General features: G+C 53.3%; 1 protein-coding gene across 5 annotated transcripts in view; it reads right to left on the bottom strand.

The window, feature by feature from the left end:
- Positions 1-22094, bottom strand: part of KLC4 (kinesin light chain 4) — a 411746-nt gene that overhangs the window by 82893 nt on the left and 306759 nt on the right. Inside the window, exon 14 of one of the 5 annotated variants that reach the window (XM_078647265.1) lies at positions 9410-10471. The exons of 3 other annotated variants lie outside the window; for them this stretch is intronic. In XM_078647265.1, the coding sequence (XP_078503391.1) occupies positions 10466-10471 (6 nt within the window). In that variant the 3' untranslated portion in view covers positions 9410-10465. Of the gene's footprint in view, positions 1-9409; positions 10472-22094 lie in introns of those variants that run through there. One more of the 5 variants, XM_078647264.1, reaches the window with a different exon arrangement.

Below are 22094 nucleotides of genomic sequence, written 5' to 3'. Positions count from 1 at the left end.
TCTGCAGTCGCAGAGGCACCTTCCCCATGCCAGGAAGGAGCCTTCGTGGGCGATGGGAGGCAGTATTGCTCACTCCAGTACCTTAAGCTGTGACCTGCAGCTAGCCCAGTTTTATTCTGGGGTTACTTTGTCGCCCCCAAAGCTAAACATTGGCAACACCTTTAAATTGTATTGTGGTCTTTACGCGTTTGAGAGAACGCTGTGCTAACTGACAAAGTTCTCATCAGAAACTAGATAATCACAGTCGTGTGTGGTCTGGGCGCTTCGATGAGCTGCAATAATCTCGTACATTGAATGCATTTCAACACAGATAAGGGCGGTATCTTTCCAACTTTTGCACTTTTTAATTATAATTTTGGAAGCACATGTGGTTACACCAAGGCAGGAGATCCCACAATGATCTAGATTGGCTTCTCCATACAGTACCATGAAACAAGGCTCCTCGCAGCTGGCACAACACCGGATCCTGGTCCAGCTGCCTGGCACTGCTCTGAAAAACCCATAACACCCTGACCTGGCAGGAGAGGGCCGGAGATTCACCTCCTGGGTGCATTGAGGCATCCCTGTACCAACAATATACCTCCGGACAATTCAGTCTAACACCTATACTCATATTTTAGATGTAAACAAATACAAAAACAAAAGAATGCAAAGAACGGTGGCCTGGTCCTATTTGCTGAGGTCACAGAGCCTCTGGTCATTGCACATGGCAGACAGGAGAACGAGTTCCTCCTCCTGTGGGTCACTGTTCTTTCAGTAGATAAGGAGATATGCCAGCCGCAAACATGCCAACAATCTGCCCCCGCCTGCAGCAGTGCCAGACACTCTTCAAGTACTACTGCTGCACTAGGCTCCATCTGTGGTTCAACGGGGCGAGTCGATACAGTGAAAAGGGAACAAGCCACTTGTAATGACACAAAACTCCTGTCCTTGTAGCCTGTAACGTGTGTATTCTCTTGGTGCAAGGTAGTGAAAAATTCTACTTGCTTACTCGGGTAACAAGTTCTTATTCACGCCTGGTACTCCAAATATAAAGCATGTGCACTGCCTTTAGTATAAGGGCCACAAGAAAGCAGGGGGTAACAATGCTTGGATTGACAGAGACTCAAAAACAAAGGGCTGCAAGAACATTGCTATACCTTTCAAGTGAACACCATCACCATATTTCAGAATCCCAGCCCTAAATTCTACTGATAGAATCCGCTGATTTATGATTTGAGACTAGAAACCATGGAGTCCTGGCTACATCTGTCTTTGGATTAAAACTATTACTTAAGAATAGAGTAGACTATCAAAACTATAACCTTCGGGTCGCACTTCATATAAACTAGAAGCCAGGGTTTTTCTACCACGCCTCCTTCCTTCAAACCAAGACTAGACAACACGGAGTACTGACCACACTGATCCTCTTAGAGCTGAAAACAGAAGTCATTATTGTCCCGTTCCACTTCGTACGCAAGACTAGACCCAGAACATTCCTGATCACGCCGCTCCTTAAGAGCGAAGACTAGAGCACATGGCTTCTGGCTGAACGTGCTTCCTAAAAAGTAAGATATGAACCAAGCGCTTCAGACTATAACTCCTACCTCAGAGCTCAATGACGAATTCATGCTCTCACTTCATGTCTAGGTCTAGAACAGATGCATTCAAGCCCCCTCTCATCCTTGAAAACTGAGACCACAAGCAAGCACCTCTTAACAAAGGGCCCTGTACACAAATGTTTTTCTGTAAGTGTCTCATTCCAATATATTTAGGAGTAGATCAAGCTACTATCAGATATTATTTGTGGATCAGTTGCCTAAAACCCACTTGCTCTTGACCAGTCTTTCTCCTTAAGACCTGAGAGTTAGGCCGATAGACCACACATCCCACCTAGGAGTATAAACAGTGAGCCCGGGAGCTCACCAAAAACCAACTACTAGTACCTTTGGAGCCTCAATCTCAATTTTCCCCAAGCGCTGAAGAACAGAACTCCTCATCATTCAATTACCCCTCTTGGCAAACAGTAGAAAGGATATAATACTGATGACATTAGAGCACATGGGCCACTGACCCTATCTTCAAGGGCTGTCAGCAGACACACGGACTCTGACCACGGTGTCTTGACCGACCCAAGAGCTCAGAGGACAATCAGTATTACAACGCTTACATAGGATTAGACCCCACAGATCCCGGACCACAGCTCTCTACCCATCCAACCCCAGAGATGCGAATTAAAACCTTAGATTTCCGACCTCCTGACACTCAGAGCCCTTTGAATCTCAACCTCCAAACACCAGAAACAAAATATTCTAAACTAAGACACCTTCCCAACAGATGGGATTAGATCAATGGACTCCTGATCACAGTTCTTCCTTAAGAGATGAACCCACAGCCCGTGTAGTCCCAACTCCTCTTCTCTGAAATCTAGGACTGGTACCCAAAGATGACGATGCACAACTCTTCTCCCCTAATAGCAGGGTACAACCCGTGGAGTCTTGATCACAGCTCTGCCAAAGGACGTGGGACCCAAGGCTAAGAACTCCTGCCCATGCCCCTGGCCTACGATCTGAAACTGGAACCCGTGAACCCCTCACCACAGCACCTCCCTCACAGCCGTGACTGCCATGGACTCCTCACCACAGCATCTCCTAATAGCCAAGACTAGAATCCACGGCACCTCCCTAAGAGCCGAGACTAGAGTCCACAGCACCTCCCTAAGGGCCGAGACTAGAGCCCACAGGACCTCCCTAAGAGCCGAGACTAGAGTCCACAGCACCTCCCTAAGAGCAGAGACTAGAACCCACAGCACCTCCCTGAGAGCCGAGACTAGAGCCCACAGCACCTCCCTCAGAGCCGAGACTAGAGCCCACAGCACCTCCCTAAGAGCCGAGACTAGAGCCCACAGGACCTCCCTAAGAGCTGAGACTAGAGTCCACAGCACCTCCCTAAGAGCCGAGACTAGAACCCACAGCACCTCCCTAAGAGCCGAGACTAGAGCCCACGGCACCTCCCTAAGAGCAGAGACTAGAGCCCACAGGATCTCCCTAAGAGCAGAGACTAGAGTCCACAGCACCTCCCTGAGAGCCGAGACTAGAGCCCACGGCACTTCCCTAAGAGCAGAGACTAGAGTCCACGGCACCTCCCTAAGAGCCGAGACTAGAGCCCACGGCACCTCCCTAAGAGCCGAGACTAGAGCCCACGGCACCTCCCTAAGAGCAGAGACTAGAGCCCACCGGACCTCCCTAAGAGCAGAGACTAGAGCCCACTGCACCTCCCTAAGAGCAGAGACTAGAGCCCACAGGACCTCCCTAAGAGCCGAGACTAGAGCCCACAGGACCTCCCTAAGAGCCGAGAGTAGAGTCCACAGCACCTCCCTAAGAGCAGAGACTAGAGCCCACACCACCTCCCTAAGAGCAGAGACTAGAGTCCACAGCACCTCCCTGAGAGCCGAGACTAGAACCCACAGCACCTCCCTAAGAGCAGAGACTAGAGTCCACAGCACCTCCCTGAGAGCCGAGACTAGAACCCACAGCACCTCCCTAAGAGCAGAGACTAGAGCCCACAGCACCTCCCTAAGAGCCGAGACTAGAGCCCACAGCACCCCCCTAAGAACCGAGACTAGAGCCCACAGCACCTCCCTAAGAGCCGAGACTAGAGCCCACAGCACCTCCCTAAGAGCAGAGACTAGAACCCACGGCACCTCCCTAAGAGCCGAGACTAGAGCCCACAGCACCTCCCTAAGAGCAGAGACTAGAACCCACGGCACCTCCCTAAGAGCCAAGACTAGAGCCCACAGCACCTCCCTAAGAGCCGAGACTAGAGCCAATGGCACCTCCCTAAGAGCCGAGACTAGAACCCACAGCACCTCCCTAAGAGCAGAGACTAGAGCCATAGCACCTCCCTAAGAGCAGAGACTAGAGCCCACGGCACCTCCCTAAGAGCAGAGACTAGAGCCACAGCACCTCCCTAAGAGGCGAGACTAGAGCCAACAGCACCTCCCTAAGAGCCGAGACTAGAGCCCACAGCACCTCCCTGAGAGCAGAGACTAGAACCCACAGCACCTCCCTCAGAGCCGAGACTAGAGCCCACAGCACCTCCCTAAGAGCCGAGACTAGAGCCTACGGCACCTCCCTAAGAGCCGAGACTAGAGCCCACAGCACCTCCCTAAGAGCCGAGACTAGAACCCACAGCACCTCCCTAAGAGCAGAGACTAGAGTCCACGGCACCTCCCTAAGAGCCGAGACTAGAGCCCGCAGCACCTCCCTAAGAGCAGAGACTAGAACCCACAGCACCTCCCTAAGAGCAGAGACTAGAGTCCACGGCACCTCCCTAAGAGCCGAGACTAGAGCCCACGGCACCTCCCTAAGAGCAGAGACTAGAGCCCACAGGACCTCCCTAAGAGCCGAGACTAGAGTCCACAGCACCTCCCTAAGAGCAGAGACTAGAGCCCACACCACCTCCCTAAGAGCAGAGACTAGAGCCCACACCGGCTCCCTAAGAGCAGAGACTAGAGCCCACAGCACCTCCCTAAGAGCCGAGACTAGAGTCCACAGCACCTCCCTAAGAGCCAAGACTACAACCCACAGCACCTCCCTAAGAGCCGAGACTAGAGCCCACGGCACCTCCCTAAGAGCAGAGACTAGAGCCACAGCACCTCCCTAAGAGCAGAGACTAGAGCCCACGGCACCTCCCTTAGAGCAGAGACTAGAGCCACAGCACCTCCCTAAGAGGCGAGACTAGAGCCAACAGCACCTCCCTAAGAGCCGAGACTAGAGCCCACAGCACCTCCCTGAGAGCAGAGACTAGAACCCACAGCACCTCCCTAAGAGCCGAGACTAGAGCCTACGGCACCTCCCTAAGAGCCGAGACTAGAGCCCACAGCACCTCCCTAAGAGCCGAGACTAGAGCCCACAGCACCTCCCTGAGAGCAGAGACTAGAACCCACAGCACCTCCCTAAGAGCCGAGACTAGAGCCAACAGCACCTCCCTAAGAGCCAAGACTAGAACCAACAGCACCTCCCTAAGAGCCGAGACTAGAACCCACGGCACCTCCCTCAGAGCCGAGAATAGAGCCCACGGCACCTCCCTAAGAGCCGAGACTAGAGCCCACAGCACCTCCCTGAGAGCCGAGACTAGAGTCCACAGCACCTCCCTAAGAGCCGAGACTAGAGCCCACGGCACCTCCCTAAGAGCAGAGACTAGAACCCACGGCACCTCCCTAAGAGCAGAGACTAGAGCCCGCAGCACCTCCCTAAGAGCAGAGACTAGAACCCACAGCACCTCCCTAAGAGCCGAGACTAGAGTCCACGGCACCTCCCTAAGAGCAGAGACTAGAACCCACAGCACCTCCCTAAGAGCCGAGACTAGAGCCCGCAGCACCTCCCTAAGAGCAGAGACTAGAACCCACAGCACCTCCCTAAGAGCCGAGACTAGAGTCCACAGCACCACCCTAAGAGCAGAGACTAGAGCCCACAGCACCTCCCTAAGAGCTGAGACTAGAACCCACAGCACCTCCCTAAGAGCCGAGACTAGAGCCCACAGCACCTCCCTGAGAGCAGAGACTAGAGCCCACGGCACCTCCCTAAGAGCCGAGACTAGAGCCCACAGCACCTCCCTAAGAGCCGAGACTAGAGCCCACAGCACCTCCCTAAGAGTCGAGACTAGAGCCCACGGCACCTCCCTAAGAGCCGAGACTAGAACCCACAGCACCTCCCTAAGAGCAGAGACTAGAGCACACAGCACCCCCCTAAGAACCGAGACTAGAGCCCACAGCACCTCCCTAAGAGCCGAGACTAGAGCCCACAGCACCTCCCTAAGAGCCGAGACTAGAGCCCACAGCACCTCCCTAAGAGCCGAGACTAGAGCCCACGGCACCTCCCTAAGAGCCGAGACTAGAGCCCACAGCACCTCCCTAAGAGCCGAGACTAGAGCCCACGGCACCTCCCTAAGAGCCGAGACTAGAGTCCACAGCACCTCCCTAAGAGCCGAGACTAGAGCCCACGGCACCTCCCTCAGAGCCGAGACTAGAACCCACAGCACCTCCCTCAGAGCCGAGACTAGAGCCTACGGCACCTCCCTAAGAGCCGAGACTAGAACCCACAGCACCTCCCTCAGAGCCGAGACTAGAACCCACAGCACCTCCCTAAGAGCCGAGACTAGAGTCCACAGCACCTCCCTAAGAGCAGAGACTAGAGCCCACAGCACCTCCCTAAGAGCCAAGACTAGAGCCCACAGCACCTCCCTAAGAGCCGAGACTAGAGCCTACGGCACCTCCCTAAGAGCCGAGACTAGAGTCCACAGCACCTCCCTAAGAGCAGAGACTAGAGCCTACGGCACCTCCCTAAGAGCCGAGACTAGAGTCCACAGCACCTCCGTAAGAGCCGAGACTAGAGCCCACAGCACCTCCCTAAGAGCCGAGACTAGAGCCTACAGCACCTCCCTAAGAGCCGAGACTAGAGCCCACGGCACCTCCCTAAGAGCCCAGACTAGAGCCCACGGCACCTCCCTAAGAGCCGAGACTAGAACCCACAGCACCTCCCTAAGAGCAGAGACTAGAACCCACAGCACCTCCCTAAGAGCAGAGACTAGAACCCACGGCACCTCCCTAAGAGCAGAGACTAGAGCACACAGCACCTCCCTAAGAGCTGAGACTAGAGCCCACAGCACCGCCCTAAGAGCAGAGACTAGAGTCCACGGCACCTCCCTAAGAGCAGAGACTAGAGCCCACAGCACCTCCCTAAGAGCTGAGACTAGAGCACACAGCACCTCCCTAAGAGCAGAGACTAGAGCCCACAGCACCGCCCTAAGAGCAGAGACTAGAGTCCACGGCACCTCCCTAAGAGCAGAGACTAGAGCCCACAGCACCTCCCTAAGAGCTGAGACTAGAGCCAACAGCACCTCCCTAAGAGCCGAGACTAGAGCCCACGGCACCTCCCTAAGAGCCAAGACTAGAACCCACAGCACCTCCCTAAGAGCCAAGACTAGAGCCAACAGCACCTCCCTAAGAGCGGAGACTAGAATCCACAGCACCTCCCTAAGAGCAGAGACTAGAGCACACAGCACCTCCCTAAGAGCTGAGACTAGAGCCAACAGCACCTCCCTAAGAGCGGAGACTAGAACCCACAGCACCTCCCTAAGAGCCGAGACTAGAGCCCACAGCACCTCCCTAAGAGCCGAGACTAGAGCCACAGCACCTCCCTAAGAGCTGAGACTAGAACCCACAGCACCTCCCTAAGAGCCAAGACTAGAGCCCACAGCACCTCCCTAAGAGCCGAGACTAGAACCAACAGCACCTCCCTGAGAGCAGAGACTAGAACCCACGGCACCTCCCTAAGAGCTGAGACTAGAACCCACAGCACCTCCCTGAGAGCAGAGACTAGAGCCCACAGCACCTCCCTAAGAGCCAAGACTAGAGCCCACAGCACCTCCCTAAGAGCAGAGACTAGAGCCCACAGCACCTCCCTAAGAGCCGAGACAAGAGCCCACAGCACCTCCCTAAGAGCCGAGACTAGAGCCCACAGCACCTCCCTAAGAGCCGAGACTAGAACCCACAGCACCTCCCTCAGAGCCGAGACTAGAACCCACAGCACCTCCCTCAGAGCCGAGACTAGAGCCCACAGCACCTCTCTAAGAGCAGAGACTGAAGCCCACAGCATCTCCCTAAGAGCAGAGACTAGAGCCCAAAGCACCCACAGCACCTCCCTAAGAGCTGAGACTAGAGCCAACAGCACCTCCCTAAGAGCCGAGACTAGAGCCCACAGCACCTCCCTAAGAGCAGAGACTAGAACCCACAGCACCTCCCTAAGAGCCGAGACTAGAGCCCACAGCACCTCCCTCAGAGCCGAGACTAGAACCCACGGCACCTCCCTCAGAGCAGAGACTAGAACCCACAGCACCTCCCTAAGAGCCGAGACTAGAGCCCACAGCACCTCCCTAAGAGCCGAGACTAGAGCCCACAGCACCTCCCTAAGAGCCGAGACTAGAACCCACAGCACCTCCCTAAGAGCCGAGACTAGAGCCCACAGCACCTCCCTAAGAGCCGAGACTAGAGCCTACAGCACCTCCCTAAGAGCTGAGACTAGAGCCCACAGCACCTCCCTAAGAGCCGAGACTAGAGCCAACAGCACCTCCCTAAGAGCCGAGACTAGAGCCCACAGCACCTCCCTAAGAGCAGAGACTAGAGCCCACAGCACCTCCCTAAGAGCCGAGACTAGAGCCCACAGCACCTCCCTAAGAGCCGAGACTAGAGCCAACAGCACCTCCCTAAGAGCCGAGACTAGAGCCCACAGCACCTCCCTAAGAGCAGAGACTAGAACCCACAGCACCTCCCTAAGAGCCGAGACTAGAGCCCACAGCACCTCCCTCAGAGCCGAGACTAGAACCCACAGCACCTCCCTAAGAGCCGAGACTAGAGCCCACAGCACCTCCCTAAGAGCCCAGACTAGAGCCTACAGCACCTCCCTAAGAGCTGAGACTAGAGCCCACAGCACCTCCCTAAGAGCCGAGACTAGAACCCACAGCTCTTCCTGAATAGCAGGGAACAGAACCTCTGGTTTTGTGACAACAGCTGCTCCTGAAGAGCTAAGATGAGAATCCATGAACCTCTGGCCACACCGCCTTCCTGAGAGGTGGAACTAGAACCCATATGCCCTGACAATAGTTTCAAAATAAGCCTTAAGTCTAGAACTAGAACCTGTGAACCCAGTCCACACTTTCACTGTCCTTGAACCCTTGGTTTAGGCCATATCTCTGTTATAATGGCGGATTCTAAAACCAACAGAAGCCTGAGAATCCCATCTCCTTCACACAGTCTAGAACCCTCTAACCACACCTTCACAAGAGCACAGTTTGGAGCTATGGTTCTCTACAGTGCCTCAACACAACAATCACTCTGACACACACTGACTCCATCTCACTGCGAGCGGAGCCTGGAGTCCATGGACCCTAGCGGAGACATGATGCGCAGAAGCGGAGATTAGACACCATACATCACAGAAGCTAGTAACAAGCCCCAAAGGCCACTGAGTCACAAACCCCTGCCTCTTCCTTTGGTCAACAAGCCCCAAAGGCCACTGAGTCACAACCCCTTGCCTCTTCCTTTGGTCAACAAGCCCCAAAGGCCACTGAGTCACAACCCCCTGCCTCTTCCTTTGGTCACACCTTCCTGGCTAGGCGTAAAGGTCATCTGCTCAGAGCCTGGCGCCTTTGGACTAGAGCACGCCTTTTATTTTGATCTGATCTGGCACCTCGCAGAGTTGTACCAGAGGCCTCACACCCAGACCAACAGGTTATTCCCTAGAACACATATGCCCCCTTAGTGAGAACCTCACAATGTAACTGCTTGCTTTGTGAATGAGCGGTCAAACCTATCACAGGCTGCAAGGTTTGTACAATTTAGACAAAGGGGACTGGGCCACCATCCAGGTGACAGGTTTGGGAACTCCTGTCCAGCCAGACAAGGACATCTTTTGTTACTTTTCAAGAGATCAAGGCTCGCCTGTGGGATGGAACACTGACTAGATACAGAAGATAGAAATTCAATGTAGAGACACAAACTGAGGATGGGTGCATAGTACAGAGGCGTGGGACGAACGAACAGTAAGGCTTTCGCTAGGAGACAGGGGCTGGAGGAGCTTTTTTCTCCAGAAAAAAGCATGATTGCCAGTGCGACTACAGTGGGAAGGATGTCTTGTCCGAGTTCAGATGGTGCAACTTTATCGCCAAGTGTGAGTGGAGGATTGCAGTGAAACAGCGCGGCATGTGTGGTTAGGGGCTAGACGTGGTAACACACAGTCGGTGACCCCAGTCTGGAAATGGAAAGCCTAGTACAAATGTCCCATCTGAACAGAGGATATACAAAGCCCTATCCCATAACTGTGGGCGCACGGGCAGGTCTGGCCTAGCATACTCATGACCGCAATCTAGGGGACATCAGTTCTATTCTGGTTCCATCCCAGAAGAGGGTACAGTAGTGCCCCACGCTACTCTCTGAAATGACGTGCCAGGAGAACACTGAAAGACTGCATAGTTGGCACTGGACCTGCGAGTGCCCATTAATGTCTGAGGTGGGGCGAGGCAAAGTATAGCAGGCAGAGGATGCCTTTGTGTTCCTGGCCCGAAGCTCAAACTCTTCAAGGTTGGAAATGTAGGATTCTGCCACACTTGAGCATTAAATAACCTAAACAGTGTTCTTGCAGCAGGCACAAGGGGGGGGGATACATTGCACAGTCTCAGCCCTTCTCCGAGAAAGAAAGCCCATCTTCCGGTGGTAATGCAAGCCGGCACTCCTCATTCCAGGTCACGGTCTTGGGTGGAACGCTGGGTCCAGGGTGGCACCAGATAGATGGGGCGAAACCTTTGAAGAGTGCAGGAGAGTTCTTGAAGACGAAAGCAGAAGCGATTTTAGAGGAGGGCCTGGGATACAGCGTTGGAGACACATCCTGGTAATTGGAGATTGGGCAAAGAGGATTTCCCCAGGAGGCATTTAAGCCTAAATCACAGAGATGAGAAAAAAACAAAACAACTTACAGAGCCATAACCGAGCAGTACACACATCATACATAGCACACAAGACGCAGTGTGGGGGACAAAGTAATGCACAGGCAGGGAAGAAAGGCCGATTAAAGCATGATAGTAACACTGTGTGTACAAAGAGCGTTGACTCAGTGTGAGTTAAGAGAGCAGACAATTGTGTAAGGGAAGGATGTCGCATGCGTGCCAGTGTGAAGGATGGCCCATTCCAGACTACGGATAGAAAGAGGTAGTAGTGTATGTGAGGGACAAGAGGCATTGGTGGCTGTGTGTAGGATCTGGCATGGACAACTTGCTGCACGATGAGGGTTGTGTGTTGGGAACAAGAGTTGTGTTTTGTGTAGAAGTGATGGATCGACGTTTGTGTAATGCACTGGGATTGTGTGTTGTCAGGAAAGATGAGGACTTGATTTGGGTGGGTTAGTGAAAGACAAGGAATGTGCAATTGCACGAGGACAAAGCTTAAGCTGAGGTGAGTGTGATGCAGACAAAGAGAGACAGAGAGAGAGGCTTTGAATACAGGCTGGGGTGAAAAAAAGAAAATCATTAAGCAAGACAATCTTAAGTAGATGGAGGAAGCAACACGTACCTGTAAAGTATTACTTGTCAAAGCCAGTCCCACCCTTGTGAACCTGTCCCTTGGCTGGCGACAGTGGAAGATTCAAAATGGTGGCACACTACATAGAAATTTAAGAGATCACGAACTGAAGTTTATCTCCCTAAATGTTCCTCCTTGTTGATTTCCACCATCTGAATACTCAAAATAGGAAAAACATGGATCCGACAAAGAAGAACAAAGAGTGGGATGTAACCAGGTTTGGAGGAAATCAGTCCAAGCTCAAGAAGTGAAAACAAGCAGGTCCTCCAGAGAAGCTTCTTCTAGCAACCCTGGGGCATGGCAGGAGAAGCTTCTTCTAGCAACCCTGGGGCATGGCAGGAGAAGCTTTTCTAGAAGCCCTGGGGCATGGCAGGAGAAGCTTCTTCTAGCAACCCTGGGGCATGGCTGAAGAAGCTTCTTCTAGCAACACTGGGGCATGGCAGGAGAAGCTTCTTCTAGCAACCCTGGGGCATGGCGGGAGAAGCTTCTTCTAGCAGCCCTGGGGCATGGCGGGAGAAGCTTCTTCTAGCAGCCCTGGGGCATGGCAGGAGAAGCTTCTTCTAGCAACCCTGGGGCATGGCAGGAGAAGCTTCTTCTAGCAACCCTGGGGCATGGCAGGAGAAGCTTCTTCTAGCAGCCCTGGGGCATGGCAGGAGAAGCTTCTTCTAGCAACCCTGGGGCATGGCTGAAGAAGCTTCTTCTAGCAACCCTGGGGCATGGCAGGAGAAGCTTCTTCTAGCAACCCTGGGGCATGGCTGAAGAAGCTTCTTCTGGCAACCCTGGGGCATGGCTGAAGAAGCTTCTTCTAGCAACCCTGGGGCATGGCAGGAGAAGCTTCTTCTAGCAACCCTGGGGCATGGCAGGAGAAGCTTCTTCTAGCAACCCTGGGGCATGGCTGAAGAAGCTTCTTCTAGCAACCCTGGGGCATGGCGGGAGAAGCTTCTTCTAGCAACCCTGGGGCATGGCAGGAGAAGCTTCTTCTAGCAACCCTGGGGCATGGCTGAAGAAGCTTCTTCTAGCAACCCTGGGGCATGGCAGGAGAAGCTTCTTCTAGCAACCCTGGGGCATGGCAGGAGAAGCTTCTTCTAGCAACCCTGGGGCATGGCGGGAGAAGCTTTGCCTTGTACCATACCTGGGAGCCCTGGGTGACGCAAGTGAATTGAGGATGGCACCAGAGTCGTGCATGGAGTTCACGAAAAGATGCCACTTAGCAGGCAGCTTACCCGCTCTCTAAAAAAAAAAGAAATCAATTGTTGTGCGTCGCGGATGCAGACATACCATGGAGGAGCTTGTGCTGTCCATGGACATGACGGGGACACAAATATGGAGAAGTGCTCGAGCTGTAGAAGAACCACAGAGAAGACAGATCAACACTGAGTACCCTACTACCCGTGGGGAGTAGCAGGACATGTCTTTGAGAGAGGATATCCCAAAAAAGTTTTCCTGAGAGCGGACATCGCATAAGAGCCTTTAAAAAGACACAGAGTTTAACAAAAAACCTTAAACCAGGCACGTGGCTTATACAGAGTAAACATCTGTTTTAGTTTGCTGAAGGAGTGAGTACGGCTCCACCATTACTGTCCTGATCTGCATCAATCATGTGCTGAAGTCCTAAGGGAGAAGCAGGAAGGGACAGTGGGATCTGGGAGAGGTTGTTGTGCTCTAGGCAGATGAAAGGATGGAGAATGCTCAGATTTGAATTAAAGAAGCTCCTTTTGGTTGAGGAGTCAACGTTGGCTGTGCCAATCACGGATTTCAGCCATTCCCAACACTCTTCCAACTCAGCGTCAGGTAAGCATATGTTGCTCTTTCCTTCCATTTCCTCTCTCATCCCTCTCTATGGGGCTGCACTGCAATGATTCTTTCTCCCCAAGAGGAATAAGGTTCCTGCACATCACTGGGGTCTCCAAACGGACCAGAGCTCCTCAACACAGACTTTGTAGAACACACCTTCCAGCTCCCTTGTTGCCCTCTCCACTGTCCCGCTGGACCAGGAAGTGCTCTCAGTAGAGGACTTTATGTAAAAAAAATGCACAATTGTTACACTAAAAAGCCATTGCTTCTGCCCCACTCCCTGGGGTTTATTGAGAACCTTGAAAAATCTGCCTACTCATCATCCGAGATGAGAGAATTCCTGGAGTTTCTTGTGCACACTCGCTCCTGCCGCCTCAGACTCCAAGGGACAAGCTTCACCTAATCCAGAGGTAATTATGCCTATCACGTCCCTCCCTCTCCTTGAGGGAGCTCTCCAGGCTTGTGGGACTATGCTCCCCCTTGCACAGGTGATATTTCCAGGCACCCTGTACTACAGCATCTCCCTTATTTGACTCAGACTGTCACGGACAAGGACTGTCCAAAAGAACTACATTGGTGGCTGAAGAACATGGAAACTTGGAACGTTAATAGCACTTTTGGTTAAGCTCTAGGCTTGGTAACGGAGTTGGAGGAATCAGCCTTGGTTAGGGTGCTTACCCCCAGGGGTCCCTACTGGACGATACTGGTCTCTCAAAGAATAGTCCTTCCACATCAAATTCCGGGGATCTCCTTGCGGAGCCACAATCTCAATCACAAATCCAACTGCTAACTTTCCTTTGGATGGATCAGCTGTGCAATGAGTCAGAGGCGGGGAGATGATCAGGTCCAAGCGTATAGCCACCAAATCGTTGGACCTCAGGAATTTTTGTGTCAACCACAACCCCTCAGTCAAGGTGGAAGATTGTCCGGGTAACTCCAGCCCAGTGGTGGTTTGGTTCTCACATAATTTTCCGGATTCCAGCAGTGGGATGCGGAATCGTCCAGTTATCATGAGGACTTCTACTCTGGGGACCATTAGAAGCGGACTGGTTTGGCTCTCGTCTCAATAAGCAGCAGCAGATGTTTGTGAGCTGGCGCTTAGAGCCAGTAGCCTGAGCTGTGCACGCCTCAAACACTGGAGGTCCCTTGTGTGCCGTGCGGTTCCCCAGTTCCTTGTGCTGTACTCCATCTTTGCTGCTTTTAAACTCACTTGGTTTGTTGACTCCCCACTTCTGTCCCTCCTATGTCTAGTACCTCTCCCTCTGAGAGTGTGAAACAGATACCAGTCCGCTTCGTCCATCATTCCAGGGCTTCCAGCTAGATTCCAAGGGACTCCTCACCCCCTAGCTCTCAATGGTCACTCCCACCTCTTGGCCCGGCTGGTGTTAGGATTAGTGGGGAACAGACTCTCCTTTCATGCAGAGCTTCCCACCTCATGAAAGACTGATCAGTCCATGGAACCAAAAAGGTTTTTCACCTTCAACTCGGCTTCTTGTGTCATTGGCTAGTTGGACGGAATCCAGATTTTCTATGCAAGGAGTTGGAAATTATGACCCCTCTCCTGCCTTATGTACTTATACCTGTGAAGCAGATTATTATGACGCACTATTGCCAACTGCTTAAGCGCCTCTAATTCCAGTCCGTGCCCTTCAATTTCCTGGCTGCTTCTACTTCTTCAAGGTTCTTCTCATTTGCTTGTTTCCGGAGTTTCTTCTCCGGTTTGCTGTTCTCTTTGGATATCAATCTGCTTTTTCTGTCCCTCTCGAATAGCTTCGGTCACACAAACGGAAGAGGGTGGGCGTCTAGCTTTGACAAATAGGCAGTGACCTTACAATGTATTTATACTGCTGTAGATTTCTGCTAGGATTGTTCTATTAAAGAGCTATGCTGTATAATTAGAAACCTTATTCAAATAACCCCTACATGGGTTTCAGGGGACAGAGGGAAACTGGCAGCTGCAAAGTGTACCCTTCCAGACACAGCCATATAACCACAAGTATATAAACAACACAATTTATAGGGTTCCAACAGGAATTACTTTAATTGTGAGAAGCCCTATTGGCTGAGTATATGTTTACAGCAAGGACCCAGGAAATACATAAAGATGTATGGCTAGCCCTCAAACACAGGAGTCATGCTTCATCATGGAAGCCATATTCGTCTGGGAGGCCTTTTTACGAAAGGGGTGAAGGATCCGGTTTGTGGGTTTAAAATCTCAGGCTCCTTCCTAAATATATTTCTTCATTGCTGGAGGGCTAAAGAGACGATTAACACAAATTGGTGATGCATAGTCGTCCACTCTCCTATACCCAACATCACAGCCTTTCTATAATGGAGCCCAACGGCACGCACACTTTTAGAATTATCTACCCTCCCACACTCACCAAAAAAGCCACTAAACGTTTTAAACATAACTTCTTGAGATCGCACCCTGAAACACCCTTTGCCGACACCTACTTCTCTCCGGGCAATGGAGCCCTGAATACTGACATCATCTTCCACACCTCACGCAGAGCCCAATGGAGAAAAGTGTTCCTATCCCTACTCACCGTCTCCACCACCAGGAAAACAACTCATGGCCTAACTCTCTCTACCACACCTTCCCGCCTCTTCCCTGGCAGGACTACCATTACCATCTACAATAACGGGATTGTCCTAATTCAATCCACGGATAAGAACCTGGAACTGCTAGACAACATGTTCCCCAAGTTCAAAGAACACCTCTGCAAGCTGCGGACCCCCACCCAGAACTCCACCAGCACTACCACCCCTGACGTCGCAGCCCCCACCTACAACACCTATACCCCTAGCACCCCAGTAAACGACCCACCTGCGGTTAACGCCCCGCACTCCCCAAGAACAGTCACAAACGTCTCCACATCATATACTAGCCGCCCCTCTAACAGGACCCCTCGTACCCCCTCTCACACCCCCTCCATACCTCTCCCACTTGACTTAACAACTCCCACTCACAACACGCCACCATCTGAACACACCATCGCCCGGGCCGTATCCACCCCCTCCTCCCTTCCCCCCCACGGCAGACCCCTCTCCCTCCCCAACTCCCTCCCCACTCCCACCCACGAGCCTCTTACACCTGACACAATAACCCACACCCACACGCCGCCATCTGAACACACCACCATTTGGAGTTTATCCACCCCCCACTCCCATCCCCCCCACGGCGGACACCTCTCCCTCCCCAGCTCCGTCCCCACTCCTGCCAAAGACACTCTCACCCTCCCAACAAAAGATACAGAACATACCATCTCCTCTACCTTAGCATCCCCCTCTCTCCCTCCTCCTATTCTCAGCCCCCACTACCCTCCTGTCTCCCCCACTGTCTCCAGCCTTCACTCACTCTTTTACCCACCGACACCGTCTCCCACTGACGGCACTACCTATGCCTCCCACCTACCGCCCATTTCTCCTACTTCTCCTACTTCACCCACACCCCTCGCCCACAAAAAGGCCCCCACGTTGAATGCCATCCCACTCTTTAGCACTGCAGAACACTCCGACAACGCTAGCATATCCACCCCCTCGATACCCTGCCCGCTCTCCAACTCACTACTCAACGATTCTCCAATGGCTCTCATCACTAACCCCATCCCCAATACACCCCCTGACCAAACGCTATCCACCCTCCAGCAAGTCAAAGAGGACATGCTACAAATCAAAAAAGATGTCCACGCAATCAAAGAGCTTCTCTCCTCCCAGCTCTGTCTACCTCCCACCATCCCTCTACCCTACAAACGACGCACCCTCCCTACATACCCTCGCCTCCAACGACACCCGCGCTGGCCGACTATCCCCGTTCGCACTAACGCCCACCGCCCCCGGCGTGCCCTCAACCCATTGTCGGACCGTGAATTATGCTCTCTACTGCACTCTTATGGCCCAGGTCCGGAAAAACACATATCCAACGTACACATCCCCATACCCACAATTCTTACAAACCCTCTGAGGCTCCCAACACTCAATAATAGAGGTTCCGTCCCTAACAACCTCAGAAAAGTCCCCCTCACACTAGAAAGCTCGACCACCCTTCTCTCTCCCAAACTCAAATGCATCCTACTCAATTGCAGATCGGCCCAGAGACACTCCTCCGACATCGCTGATCTCGTCTCAGCTAGGGATCTGGACCTAGCCATTCTAACGGAAACGTGGCTTACTGAAGCCTCTACCCCGATTATGGACATACTAGTCCCCCCCAATTATAACATCATTAGGCTGGACAGGTCCCCTGGCAAGACGGGCGGGGGAATTGCATGCATGTTTAGGAGCAACCTCTCCGTTACTAAAATCACCCCCCCCCTCCTTCCCCTCCAGTGAACTCCTCTGCCTCGACATTACCAGCGAGGGCAAACAAGCTTGTGCTTTACATCTCTTCTATCACCCGCCTGGTGACAACCTCATATTCACCCAACAACTCATGGACATGATCACTTCCAATGCCGGTCGGCAGACAACCCAAGTCTACCTGGGTGACTTCAATCTTCACTGGAACGATCAGAAAGACACAGTGGTGAATAGTCTCAAAACTTTCCTTAATGCGCTTGACCTCACCCAAATATGCGATAGACCAACACATGACAAAGGCTCGATACTCGATCTCATCATTGCCAAAGAGAACTCAACACAACTGGAGGCGATCCAACCCTGCGACTGGTCTGACCACCACATTATCACCTTCTTTATCAATGAAAAAGTGAAACCTATCCCAGCTCAACCAATCAAATCCAAAACTTGGAAAAGGGACATGAAGAACCTTAACCCCTCTACCCTGCCTCCCCACATCGGCAATCTCCTCCTTCCCCCTTCAGGTGCCTCGGATGTTCAAACACTGATGGACCACTACCTTGACTCTATGAACACAGTAGTCAATGAAGTCGCCCCACTTCAACTGAAGAGAGTCTCCACCAAAACTTCTAACCCCTGGTATGATGATAGACTCAATGACGACAGGCGTACTATGCGAATGGCAGAGCGCACCTGGAGATCGGACCCTTCAGCACTGCACCTCAAAAGGCTTAAGAACAAAAGAAACGCCTACTTCAGGAAAATAAAGCGCACAAAGGCGGACTTTTTCAGCCGTCAGTTGGATCAAGCAAAAAACAGGCCAAGAAAGCTGTTCGAACTAATCAAGACCCAAACAAAGACTCAACCCCTACAATCAAACAGCACAACAAGCGACACCCCACACTGTGAAGCCTTCTCTGCTTTCTTTAAGCTAAAGACTGACAACATAAGAAAGGACCTCATCTTGGATGTAAGTCGATTCCCCAACAACACCAGAATGTCTTACACTCAACCTAAAAACAAGGCATCCTGGCAGTACTTCGATACCTACTCGGAAGAAGCAATCCGCAAACTGCTCTGCACCTTGAAGCCCTCTAATCACCTCACAGACCCTCTACCTGCTAATGCGGTAAAAGACTTCATCCCCTTGCTCCTCCCTCTCTGGACCAAAATCATCAACAGCTCCCTGCAACAAGGCCTCATTCCGGACTCCCTCAAGGTGGGGCAAGTGACGCCTATACTCAAGAAACCTACAGCTGATCCGTCTGACCTAAACAATTACCGGCCCATCACCAATATCCCCACCCTGGCCAAACTGCTGGAGAAATGTGTCCAACTCCAACTAACAAGACACATTGACCAATTTGACCTCCTCAACTCTCATCAATCAGGCTTCCGAGCGAAACATAGCACGGAAACAGCTATGACACACATAATTGATGACGCCCTCCAAATTCTTGATCGCAATGAGTCCTGCCTCCTCATCCTTCTGGACCTCTCGTCAGCATTTGACACGGTCAAACATGAGAACTTGCTGGAGCTGCTAAGCACTAGAATGGGACTATCGGGAACGGTTCTCAAATGGTTTTCGTCCTTCCTTCACAACCGGACTCAGAAGTTCAAGATCGACAATGTGCTATCTTCACCTGTGCCTGCAGATCTAGGTGTTCCACAAGGATCCTCCCTCTCCCCCACATTGTTCAACCTCGTCATGGAACCGCTCGCCACCTTGCTCCAAGCTTCTAATGTCCAATTCCATATGTACGCCGACGACACACAACTGTACCTAAAGCTTCAATCCCCGGAAGACATCAAACATCTGAATTCCACGCTTATTAACACTCAATCTTGGCTAGCCGATAATCACCTCAAACTAAATGCTCTGAAAACTGAGTTCCTTCTTGTTGGACAGGCCCCACGAAGGGCTCGCTCCCTCCCCGCATGACAGGGCCCAGACATCGGCTCTCCGGGGGCTACCCGCAGAAGCAACCCGCAACCCGTCCCCCTCCGGGACGCCTGCCCCCGGACATCTCTGTGCCACGGGCCCAGGCCCCCGTCAACCCCATTGCCCGGCCCAGCCGCCATCTTGGACACTGCACCACGCGGCCGCGTGGCCTCGGCTCGACCCCAACCCTGGGCCTGGCCGGGCCCCGACATCCCGGCACCACCATCCACCCAGGAGGTGAACGGACCACTTGGCAGGTTAATGGGAGAAAGAAGTGTCGATGGCTCTCCCCCCGCCAGGGGCCGATCGCCCCCAGCCTCCCCGGGTGCTGGCTCCACCCCCCTGCTGGGTGTCTGGACTCCCTCATCCCGGACCTCCCGACCTCCCAGTGCGAGGGTCCGGACATCAAAGGGCGCCAGACCTATAACTGAGGCAGCCCCAGAGCAGGAAGGCAGTTGTATCCTGGAGTCGAGAGACACCGAGAAGAACTCATCCTTGACGGACTGCTGGCGCTGCCGCAGCCCTGCCTTGTGAACTATTGTCCTGCCTGCTGGCGCTGCTGCGGCCTTCTGCAACCTTCATCCTCGTGGGACCTGCTGGCGCTGCCGCAGCCCGTTGTAACCGTCATCCTCGTTGGGACCTGCTGGCGCTGCCGCGGCCCGTTGCCACCTACGACCTCTTCGGGACCTGCTGGCGCTGCCGCGGTCTGACCCGTCCGAACGCCGAGCTCGAGGATTGTGAGCTACCACCGTTTCACCTCAGTACCTGTAGGTACCAAGACTGTCCCGCTACCCCCTTTCCCTAATAGAGACTAGAATTGAGAGGATCATCGTGTCCTAATCTCCTTGTATCGTACCACCTTACTCAAAGAATTGCCTATAAAAGGTGTTAAGCTGATCTTCGTGTGGCATCCATCTGTGGGGGGGAAGTTACTCGTCTGTACGATCGCTGGAGACGGCCCTCACCGGAGGCCTCTCCCCTTGTGCTCGGCCGACCCTCCAGGTCCCCGTCTAACATTGGTGGCCAGCGGCGCGATCCGAACCAACGCGTAACCGTACAGAGAGTAACTCACCCTACGACTAATCCACAATGACGACCAGAGAGAGCGGATCTGCAGAGAAATTCCAGATGGAAAAACTGGAAGAGTACAACCACCGAGAGCTAAAACAATTTTGCATAGAACTAGGCATTGCTACCACCGGTCTGAGCACGAAAGAGGACTTCAAACACGCCCTAGAATCCTGGGCAGAGACGAATACCGCCGAAGCCCCGGAACCAAACACCACTCTGACAGAAGAAAGGAGAACGGATCTCTCCTGGGAAGAGATCAGAGAACGAGAGAAAAATAGACTTCACGAGTTAGAGCTGGCACGGCTCAAATTAGACGGAGAATTGAAACTGGCAGAACAAAAAATGAACTTAGAACACTTACGGCTCCAAGAAGAGCGAGAGGAGAAGCAGAGACAGAGAGAACTCGAAGAAAAAAGACTGGCATACGAACACGAGTGCAAGCTAGCGGAGATAGAGATGCGCAAACAGAACAAAGACCTAGGGGTGCCCGAACAACCGCGCCCCCCAGGTACTACCGAACAGAAGGTCCACATCCCCAAAGATGTGGTCCGGGAATATTTTCGGAACGACGACATACAGCAGTGGTTCAAGGCCTACAAGATCGCCATGACTGCCCACCGGATCGCTCGAAGTGACTGGGGAGCCGGTCTATGGGGGAGATTCGTCAATGAAGGCCGTGATGCCCTGCTGCAGCTTCCGGACCATCAAATGACGTCCTATGACCACATGAAGGCCGCCCTCCTCAGTCGATATGGGCTGACGTCCGAGATGTACCGCCAGAGGTTCCGCAACTGCACCCGCATCCCGGGTACAACCTGGATAGAATATGTGAACTATTTCAGCCGAGCCTTCGAGGGATGGATCAAGGGTAGCAACGTAACAACCTACGAACAGCTCTTCAACCTCATTGTGTGGGAGCACCTCTCCAACAACTGCTTCGTCGAGCTCAGGCAGCACCTCCTCGACAGTAAATTGACTGACCCCCGGCAGCTCGCCGCCGAGGCTGACCGATGGGAGAGCACCCGAGTGGCCCGAAGTGGGCCCAACGAGCAGAACAGAACCAACCAAGGTCATCATCGTCCCCGAGGAGGAGGAGGAGGCCCGGGCCGGGGGAGAGACGCCGTCCCAGCCGCTCCCGCAAACTACACCCGGCCCCCGGCCGGCCGGGGCAGCCCCCCGATGCGCCCGGGGTTCCGAGCCAACGTTACGTGTCATCGATGCCAGCGAGTCGGCCACTATGCCAGTGACCCGACCTGCCCAAAGAACCAGACCCCCGGGCCCCGCCAGGTGGCTGCCGCCGCCCTAGGAGAAGAGCAAGTCTCCGAAGGACCTGAAGAGTACGAGCAGGAGCAGCCCGAGTGGGAACCTGCCGCCATGACCCTGGCCTGCCTAGGGGGGAGAGACCTGATCCCGCGGGCTCCCCTACCAGCCAACACCAGGAAGTACAGCCAGTGGGTGAACATAAATGGGCGTAAGGCCGAAGCCCTGCGTGACACAGGGGCCAGTGTGACGGCCGTCCGTTGTCACCTGGTGACCCCAGAACAAATCCTGCCAAATGTTCTTTGCCCCGTCCGATCGGCCGACAATTCGGAGAGCCTGTGTCGGATGGCCTGCGTCCCCTTCGAATGGGGAGGAGTGTCCGGGATGCTAAAAGTGACTGTCCGCGACGATGCCCCCGTGGACTGCCTCCTGGGGAACGATCTCGAGAGTTCCCCGTGGGCAGCCGTTGAAAGAAGAGAGCACCTGGGGATGTTAGGCCTCCCGGGCTGGGCGTGCGTAACAACCCGGTCCATGGCCGCCGACACCATCCCTAGATCTGAAGAACCCGCATGGCCAGCACCTCCTCCCCCGATCGCTCCGGAGGGAGACTCC

Source organism: Lissotriton helveticus, chromosome 6 (assembly GCF_964261635.1).
Source record: "Lissotriton helveticus chromosome 6, aLisHel1.1, whole genome shotgun sequence".
Lineage (NCBI taxonomy): Eukaryota > Metazoa > Chordata > Amphibia > Caudata > Salamandridae > Lissotriton > Lissotriton helveticus.
This window is presented reverse-complemented; position numbering and strand designations above follow the sequence as displayed.